General features: G+C 37.6%; 1 protein-coding gene across 1 annotated transcript; it reads left to right on the top strand.

Annotated features, from left to right (window-relative positions):
• Positions 1 to 1240: 1240 nt before the first annotated feature.
• On the top strand, positions 1241 to 1775 carry LOC126842117 (neuroligin-4, Y-linked-like). Its single transcript, XM_050579012.1, has 2 exons — positions 1241 to 1712; positions 1759 to 1775. Exons 1-2 carry the CDS (start codon positions 1241 to 1243, stop codon positions 1773 to 1775), a joined length of 489 nt encoding a protein of 162 aa, XP_050434969.1.
• Positions 1776 to 10398: the final 8623 nt, after the last annotated feature.

The raw sequence follows: 10398 nt of genomic DNA, 5'->3' as shown, positions 1-10398 counted from the left end.
TACCGGCAAAACAACGTTAATAAAAAAAAAGTCTTTTATATTTTACAGGAACGAACAATATTTTGTTATTGTTGTTGGCTTTTTTCGTACTTAATTTTCACGGCGATCCATCGATTCCGAGTAAAAGTTTTTTTTTTTTTTTTTACTCTTCCTGTAAATCTTACGAGAGTCGCAATCAAAATCGCAGGCAGTTAAATAGCGGCAATTATTGTAAACACTTTTACTTTTCGTTTGTTCGGCCATTGTGTTTTTCTTCTTATTAGCATTATTTTCATCGTTAAAATCGCCGGCAACAGACATCAGCTGTCCGGCAACGCGACGTACCGTTTTTAGTCGTTTAGCAGAGGCACGTCGACGATAGTTTAATACCAAAGTTTTCGACTGACGCGCGTCCGGGTTGTCTTATTAAAATTACTATTATTGTTATTATTCGAGTCGGTTGAAAAAGTTGGTTTTACACCTACCCGCCGTGCCACCAAACGCCACATACAAAGATTATGTTGTACAACGAAAGACTGTGTGTACGCGACGAATGAACTTTTTGTGTTTATATTAAAACGACGTTGCCGTCACCGTCGCTATATCTGTTGTCTTTTCGCCGGTCGTCTGTGTAAAAGGATACAATATATAGTATATATATATATATATATATTCATAAGGGATTTAATAGTGTTATGTCGGCAAGCGGAGAAAGGGCGTTAAAACTTTTGCACCGTAATCCTTTTACGGGTGTTAATGAAACTATACGGCGGCGCACACGTGCCCCGTGTAATCAAACCGCAGGGCAAAAGTCGGTTAAAAGATGATAACAATGTCTTGGAAAAACAATAATATTTTAAGATAAGAGGTAAAGACTTTTTTTCATTCGTGCAGTCATACTGGTGTTAGTAGCCCTTCTGCTGCAATAATGTGTTAGTTCATCTCTGTATATTATTATTACTCTACAAATCAAACTAATGTCTGCCGCGTGTCATGTGTTGCAGGTCTGAGTGGCAGCCCGTGGCCGGAAGAGGGTGAACGGAATCGTCCGGTGAAAACGATGTGCCGGCGCCGATGTCGGTGTAGCCGCGTCCGGGCCGATACCTATTGCCGCGGTGGCCGCGTAACCGGTGCGGCGGAATCGCGGGTGCCTGCGACGATACCGCCGGTAACGGGCGTCCGTCCGACGGCGGTGCGGTGAATGGACGGCGTCGCGCTCGACACCCCGTGACAGTACACAGCCGCGGCGGCAGGCCGGCCAATGATCGCGGTGTTGGTGGCCACGCTATGTTTGACGGTGACCGGAGACGACGGCGGCGGAGCGTCCGCGGCCACGCTCACGCGCGTCGTGACCACGCGCTACGGTAAGCTGCAGGGCGTCGTCCACACGGTAGAAGCCATGTCCAGGCGGACGCCCTCGAGCGCGGGCACCGGCAACGACGCCAACGACCGGTCCCCGTCCGTCGACACGTTCCTCGGCGTCCCTTACGCTACGCCGCCGATCGGGTCCAATCGGTTCGGTCCCACCAGGACGCCGACACCGTGGGACGGCGTCCGGTTGGCCGACGCGTTCGGGCCCGTATGCCCGCAACGTTTGCCCGACGTGTCCAACGAGACGGCCGCCCTTCAACGCATGCCTGTCGGTCGACTCGTCTATCTCAAGCGGCTGTTGCCTTACCTGCGCAACCAGAGTGAGGACTGCTTGTACCTCAACATCTACGCACCCGCCCAAGGTAAGCGTCAATTTTTCATCTTACTACAATAAAATATGCTTAACAGTATGCAACTTCTTATAAGTTATGATCAGCGTGTATAAAGTGCATTGCTGCATAAGAGTAAACAAATCGTCTAAAGCAAGTTGTTTTTTTGTTATATCGACGAGAAAATTCAAGTGCAGGGTAAGCATTCACTGAAAAAAAGTTTTATTTTTTCGGAAATATGTTTCTTAGAAATCTAAGAATAACCAAAAAAAGGTATCGGTATTTCTAAATTCAGGTAGAACTTCTTTGAAATTTGGAGCAAAATAACCCCATGTTACGGTATAATATGAGCTGAATAGACCAAGAAGTGCTCAAGGAATTTTTCGAATACCATAGTTCATTCTATTGGTATACATCAAATGAGTTCCAAAAATAATACTTGATATTAAAAGGAATAAAACGATTTTACTGCTTGTGCAAACATGGTTTGCCTTTTTTTGTACGACATTCTGTGTATTTAGTATAAAGACATGTTTTAGAAGACCACGAGGGAAGTCAATGTTTTTTTGTTATGAGTTCCGTAAAGGAATTACTTATTTATATGTTAATACAAAATTATGTATAAACATTAAATACCGTCGTCTCAGCTTCAAGACGAAGTTAAACATAAGAAGGATATTTTTAAGTACAGCTTAGTCTACATTTCTCAAATTATTAAAAATATGTATTTTACGGAACAGAGGTTATCTTTTTTTTACCGGAAGAAAAGTACATATTTTATCTGATTATATTATTATATAATGCGGAAATAGAAATCGCCTTTCCTGGAAACCAAAATGGGTAAATTTATAAAAGTGTACTTTGTTGACTTTGTGTGATGCGGTTTTAATTTTATGTGTGTTTTTTTAACTCAAGCAGGTCTGGTTTTTTTTTTATTAGGGAACCGTTTGCTTGCGAATAGCACTAAATTTAGTGGAAATTTGCATACACTAAATATATATCACAGTTAAACGACTATAAAAGTAGAAACACTCATGCATTATAGTATATATATGTAGTTCAATTATTGTTATGCGTTGAAGCTCATCGAGTTCACTCGAGAAGAAAATTAAACTTAAATACGTACGCTATACGGTATAAGTAAATTCAATGATATAGATATAGCAAATGGGTTATATCACACACAATCGTTAAAACGCCTTACTTGAATTTGACGACTTCATATTTTGTTGACAGATCTAAAAACTAACGATAGGTATATGTATATTGAAATAATTATCCTTGAAAATAACCCAACAATAATTAAAAAATGGATTTATACAAGTTTGTTTCTTATTCATTATAAGCATTCATTAGATATTAATAATTTCTTTATAATATATAAACTAGATTATATTATAAACCCTCTGAAATATTAAAAAAAAAAAACCCATGAACCATTATGTATTACCTATATATTGGCAGGTAATACATAATGGTGCAACCGACAAATGGATTAGACATTTTTCATAAATAATATTATCATCAGAATTTCCTGATTGAATTTATTATGTAAATTTGGAACTGTTTGAAAGAAGACTATAGTAATAATATAATTTAGTATATTATATTGACAATTGAGCTTGCCCGCCACCTATTTGTAATGGAAATTTCAATTTTTTTTTTCTATTATATTGCGCGTTGGCTATTTTTTCATAGTACAGCTAGATTTATCTAACTTTTCTGTCTATACAGTGCATACTGTACGAATCAATAAATATATATATATATATGTCCAATTAATGTCAAAAACGTGGTCTTCACAATGGTTCGGTGTATTTAGACTGTCATAAAAGAAGGTCGAACCGAATTTAAAAAGACACAGCCAACGAAAGGCGCATGTTTAGGGCTGCTAAACATAATAATAGATATGTGGTAGACTCTCGATTTTTTTTTTATGTCTGCTCTGGTAATATTAAACAAATAAATACGGCGTGCAGTCAGACGCGCCGGTAAGATTATATTCAATAGGGTCGTGTTCTTTGATATTGGAATAAAAAAAAAAAAAAAAAACAAATAGTAATGAAAATGAAAAAAAAAAAAAAAGGATCATGCGATAATTCAGCTGTCGGAAATCGGAATGCGCACGTAGTGAAAAGGCAGTGGAAATTAGACTTTGAAATTTATGTAAGAATGTACTGGGTACGGCGAATTGACACAAAATCAATAGTGTGTGTGTGTGTACATAACGGGAAAGAAAAACACTTTAAACTGTCAGTGGGAAGGCCTAATTAAACGGGAAAAAAATTCTGTCGACATTAAATAACTGGTATTGTTTGGAATTTATAATATATGTACACACTTTTGGAACGTGTCCGCGGCAGACGTTGAAAACGTTAAACTTGGACAAATCATTAGACGGGGTTGGGGTGTTGGTCAACACACTCGTTCTCATAAACAAAATATGTCAATCACAGTGGAATATTATATTATATTATATGATGACACTATCTTCTATCGCCCGCGCGCGTACACGTCAAACGTCAGTCTATATTTTTCATTTATTTATATAAATCCATACGGTTTTTTTTTTCTCGAAATCGACGTCACCTTCCAATGCAGATTTATCGACACGTTCCCCACACCTCTGAACTTTGTGTTTTACAACAAACACAATAATATTATCATTTCGTTGCCGGGTTACCGGGGGGGGGGGGGGCTTGGGGGTTATTTATTCGCCGAGCTTTCTAAACAACTTGGATTTAATGCCTCCAAGACCGTTAAACTCGGTTTAACAGTCTTGGCGGCTCCCGCGGGAGAAGCGGAGTGACCGTAAAACTATTAAAACGCAAATGTGCCCCGATAACGGCCGGCCAAATTCGTATTAAATGTAAAACCAGCGTCCAAGGCGATATTTAAGTTTCCGACGAACGTTACCGCCAAGATCTATGTGTGCGAATTACATGTAAATCTATTTTTCAATTGTCCGTTGTCGGTCCGAGAAGGTTAGGTACGATGGTTTTCGGCGTCACCGTCCGTAGAAAAAAAGAAAAATTATATATTTTCGCTAAAGGTTCATATTTTTATAATATAATATCAGCGTTAACGAGGAAAAATAAGTTTAGCAACATTACCCCACACTGCAGTACACCAACAGCTATTTGATTTTGATTATGATAATTATTATTATACTTGGCGATTTCATTTTGAAACGCTGTTTTCGTATTTTGCAAAATAACTTAACGGCCTTTCGGGTAATAATTTATTAGTAATTTTAAACAAAAAACAAGTTATTACACATAATGTTTTTACAGAAATTATGCAATAGTGTAGTATTATGATTTTCCAGCCCCGCAATAATTTATGTTAATAGATTTCGGTAAAAGCGTTTTTTATTCAAATTTTAATAGAGTAAGAGAGAGTAGGTGTATTTTGTTATTTAAATTGTTAACACAAATAATGCATTTGCTTAAAAATATAAAAATAATTTTAAGGAAAATAAAAAGAAAAAAACGGGAAAGTAGCTAAATAATTAAACTGGATGTGATTTTTTACATTATATGTATATATATATTATATTTTTTTTTTATATCAACAAATAATATACATAAAAAGCAATGGGGAAAAAATAGCGCGATAATAAATAAATTAGGTACAACTATTATTAAATTCTACTCTGTATGCATTTGTCCGGAGAGTATCGACCTTTGTATCTCGTATATTATAAGGATATAATGTGTCAACGTTGTGGAACTAATGATTCCAATCCCGCAGAGCTTTAGCCCAATACATTACTAGCCATATATATATATATACAAATATATCTGGGTTTAACTCTCGAGAGAAATAATTCGGAATCGTTTCTTTTTCAGTTACCATCTTTGGAGCGTTATTATCGCTCGAGTATGAAAATAAATAAACGGAAATATAGTTACACAAACTATATTATATCTATTGACATCAAATGTTATTAATTATTATTGTACAGGCTTACCCAACTTGTTCTGGGTGCCTAACATAATGTACAAGGATATCAGACAAAGCGTTTTTGAAAATAACATTTTTGAAACACACATCATACATAAAATTGTAAAACTAAAATATATATTTATTAACTTGATGTGACTTCTGTAAAACAAGGCCAGAGCAATTTTTTTTCTCTCTGGAACATTTCCCATCAGGACACTTTGAGAGCATTGCTCGGCATTCCGTCTGAAGTTGTATTGTGCACATTCAAAGGAGTACTATTCAGCGTTGAGGGTTTAATCCGAGTTCGTTGTAACGAAAGCAATTCTTTTAAAACTCACACACGGTGTGGGTGTATGGTATATGGTTTTTGCATACCTAGCCAATATAGTATACATACATATTATATTGATGTGGGGGATTCGTGCTGCAGCCGATGTCGCGTACAGCCGGACGGTTAGGTTAGGACTTGGGAGCAAAAAATCCAAAGTTGTGGTCTGTGTCAACCGTTTTGAAGGCGGCGCTATGTTGGCCATGGACTGATTTCCAGGATAAAGGTCGCGTTTCTCGGTAACCTCGATTACCCTCGGGTCTGGAATAACGTATAACGCTGTGTACATATTGTAATTATAGTATAATATAAGATTTGCGATTTCCCGGAGCGTTTTCTGAGTACTGTCGGACGTACTACAAGTTTTCATCCGGTCCAGTTCTACAGAATTCTTCTATACAACACACAATATATATATATATATAGTATTTTATACAGCTTGTAATTTATGGCTGCTCAATTTCATAGCGTCCGCGGTAGTAAGATTTTAATAAGACGCCTTCAGCGTAATAACGGACTAACATCAAAATAGCTTAGATCGTTTTTACATTGTAGAGACAGTTACAAGTACAGACAACTATTTCATACAGCTATACGATAAAAAAAACTCTTTGATGACTTGTGGTAAAATTTTTGCTTACAATCTTCTTGATATGCCAAAATCATACTTTTTTGTTATAAACTTGTACACATAGCTTAACATCAATCTAACCTAACTGTGCGCTCTGTACAGTTATCTCAAAAGTGAAGGATCTATAATGTATTATAAGAACTAAATAATATTATGCGCACGAGTCTATTTTTGTAATCATTCCATATAGGTGTATAATGAACCAGACACGGTGTCTACACCAAAAAAAAATTGACCCTTTGGCTTTTAGTATAAAAGCCAAAATATTAGAATATAGTGTAAAATGTTAATAAAAAATCCTTTTGACACCTGTGCCACCATCATAATATTACTATATTAATTAGTGAATGGAAATAATTGTTAAAGAGCACAGCTTGACAAGTTCAAAACGACATTAGCGTAGGTATAGAACGGTACTCGAGTAAAATTTTATTTGAACCACAAACATTAAAATATAACGTATAATAACTTTGGTGAATACGAAACGAATGCGCCTAACCGCAACCGTGTGTTATTATAATAATATTATTATCAACGGACAACCTGGTTAGCATCGTTACCTCGATATTATTTACACCGAGCACACACACACACACACACACATGTAATTGTTTACTTTGCGGACCTCAATTACATAATAATTTATGACAAACAGATGTCGTTAATTTTTCACACACTGGACCTACTTCAAGTGCGATACCCCTGCACTGTGGCAGGCGCAAGTCGTACAACAACGGTGCTCATACCTCTTGCATGTTATATAATCGTTATAGCACACGTTTGCAAACACTGGAAATCCACCTTGCCAACAGCTGCACCCCCCCCCCCCCAAAGCGTAATGACCCCGTAAAGCCGTGGCGGCTTTTGGTAATCGTGCGCGTCATTAGACTAAGACGAAACCAATCTTAACAATATTACAAGCACACGTGCTCGGCTATAACCTTTTTGTCTTTTACCTAGTCACGCAGCCCCGAGCACGTGGAATTTTTAACGTGCATATGTACAACCGCAATCGACGATATTCACCGCCGGTAAAGGGTTCGCGCACACCGTATGCCGGTGTGTAAATATAATGGCCGTGTCACAAGAAAACCCCAGAATTGATGACACCCGGGAACGCGACCTGATCACATTTGCACAGCAACCGACCGACGCACAGACAACGTCCCCAACGTGTTTTTCCATATGACGCAACGCATAAATTAGATGGCCCTATTTTTTTGATTCTGATGTTTGTTTTTTTTTGTTTCTGTTAATTGCGTACCAGTCCTTTTTACTGAAAATTCGAATCGTAGTGTGCTGCCGTGCGTCTCACTTTAACGTTTAATCTTTATTAATTCCCTAATGCTTTATTGCCGGTGATAAATAAATCACTCCGAGCGGGCGAGCAATCCCAAAGAACGCCCCAGAAACGATGGATACGTTCAGTATGGGTCGGAAAAAAATCTGCCATTCCCGTTAATAGTGAATGAAGCATCGGAAAATGTTGAGATTGAAAGGAACACTGTTGTATTGAGACTGAATGACCTATATAAAAAGCCTAATAGCAGAAGAATATCAAAGCCAACAAACGAAACTACACGTTATTGCAGTCTTAATATGCTGACTTGGCTGTGCTTCTGATGTTTTGGTAAAATATAAATTTTCCAAAATTGTGACTTTCCAGACAAGTAGAATCCCGAAAAGTTAGTAAGTAAGCGATTTCATTTAAATATTCAACCGAGCTCTGTATGTATATTGTGTATCGTGATTTTAGGTAATAGCTATATTATGCGCATTACAGTGGCAATTATGAACGTCCCAAGTATAATGGCTTAGACGGCGGCCCCGTCGTTTGGACTCGCACGATTGAACAGCTCGAGTAGAGTAGTGGTCCTGCCCGGTTACATCCAGATCTACATTGGTTAATTGTACACTCTTGTGGCAATCATATTATAAGTATATTGTATACACTGTATTCAAGGTACACAAACCTATCGTACGATTTCATCATCCGTTTTGAGAACATAATACGTTATCTATACACAACACAATTACATATTTTTCTTCTATCCCCGTGTGTGTGTGTGCACTTTGTGAGTCAAGATTTGAGTTCTACATATTTTCGCTAATACATTATATTATTATAAAATCAATGGTAAATCCGCGCCAAGTGCAACAACGGGCTCTGTGTAACGACCATTAAAAACAAACACCGAAAGAGTACTTTCTCTCTCTCTCTCTCCAGTCGACAGCGTAATGCCGAACAAGTTGTTAAGAGCTCAATCTGTCTGTGTCAACGCGACGGAGCAGAAATCGAATTTCCAAAGTCGCTGGTAAAATTAAAAAAAAAATCTATATTTGTGTATTTGTCTCATACGACAAACGAAAGTACTCATACTTACATTCAAGATAACGAATAATAGACTACAGATAACAGCTCTGCTCTTGAGAAAAGCAAAAGATTCGACGAAACGACGAGGCTGTAAAATATAAAACGTTTAAAAGCTGTTAGCAACTGTAAAAAGGCGGTTTCCAAACGAGCACAATTATTATATTCAACGACCATGTTAAAAAATTACCAAGAGTATTTCCATATCTGTACAGTGAATCTGGGCACAGTTGTTGGTATTATGCCTATGTATGCCTTCAAAAAAATAACATGGAACACTGTGAGAGTCAAATGTAAACCGCAATTATCTTTATAATATATTAAAAAAGATAATATCAGTGATAGCTTTGACAACAGCTAACGGTAGTAGGACAACTATCACTCCACTAAGCAAAGAAACCCAAAAAGCTTCAACAGTGAACATGGTATAATAGGCAACATAGGCCGTGCTTTAGTTGGACTCTTTAAAAAAAAAAACCAATAGACAGACTGTTAATTTTTCAGTAATTGTATAAAATTCAATAGCAAGCAGCATATTGTAAATAAAATTTAAAAAATCATAAAATTAGTGGTAAACAGTTTAAAATTTACTAATAAAATAAAACATTATTTATATGATTAAAAAATATGAGCGCAAGTGTTATGAAACCTAATACAAAACTTGTCTGGCTTTGTGAATTGGTTCGATAAAGCAAAATGTGGTAAGTCGCCAATTTAAACCGGTAGTTTTACCTGTTGATAGAACGCTCAATAAAAACTCCCTGTACAAACCGGGATTGCCAGGAGGAAAAAAAATCAGCTAAACCCCTTCTGAATAGTAGTTCATAGGAATTCCCTTGTCGTTCAATCGCCGTTTGACCGGTAGCCGACTCTATGCAATATTGTGTAATTATCCAATTGTATTTCCATTTCACTAAATCGAAAAGCCCGTCTGTCGGAGGGGAATGATTTGGAAATAAAGCGCGTAAAACGGTAGCAAAAGTCACCGTTAAACTTCGAGACCCAGCACTGCACAACCCGCTCGCAAGGTAAATAACAAGCCCATTGTTTTGGTTCAACGCCTCGTTGGTTTTCAATAATATTATTGCCGGTCTTATAAAATACGAACTCTGTCAGCGTAAAACCGCGTAACGGAAATGCGTCCGCAAATTAACACACGGTTCACAAAGCTCGTTTCCGGATACAATAACAAAAAACAGCCGAAGAATACTTTCGAGAGGGTTGACTTGATTTCACATGTATCTTTGGACACGGTGTTAAGACACCGAAATCAGATTTGAATCCATCCTGTGTGTGTGTGTGTGTGTGTGTGTGTGTACTATACTCGGATATGATAATGGTGCACGCATAACGTTGTGGGGGGGGGGGGCTGCTAATGATAACGTTTTGAAACGGCGTTGGACGGCGGCACGAGCCGTGTTTGCCTATGTGTGCGAGCAAG

This window comes from Adelges cooleyi, unplaced genomic scaffold (genome assembly GCF_023614345.1).
Source record: "Adelges cooleyi isolate 19-005CV unplaced genomic scaffold, UGA_ACOO_1.1 ACOO_flye_CR_arks_rails_tigmint_CR_PRNA_108, whole genome shotgun sequence".
NCBI classification, from domain to species: domain Eukaryota; kingdom Metazoa; phylum Arthropoda; class Insecta; order Hemiptera; family Adelgidae; genus Adelges; species Adelges cooleyi.
This window is presented reverse-complemented; position numbering and strand designations above follow the sequence as displayed.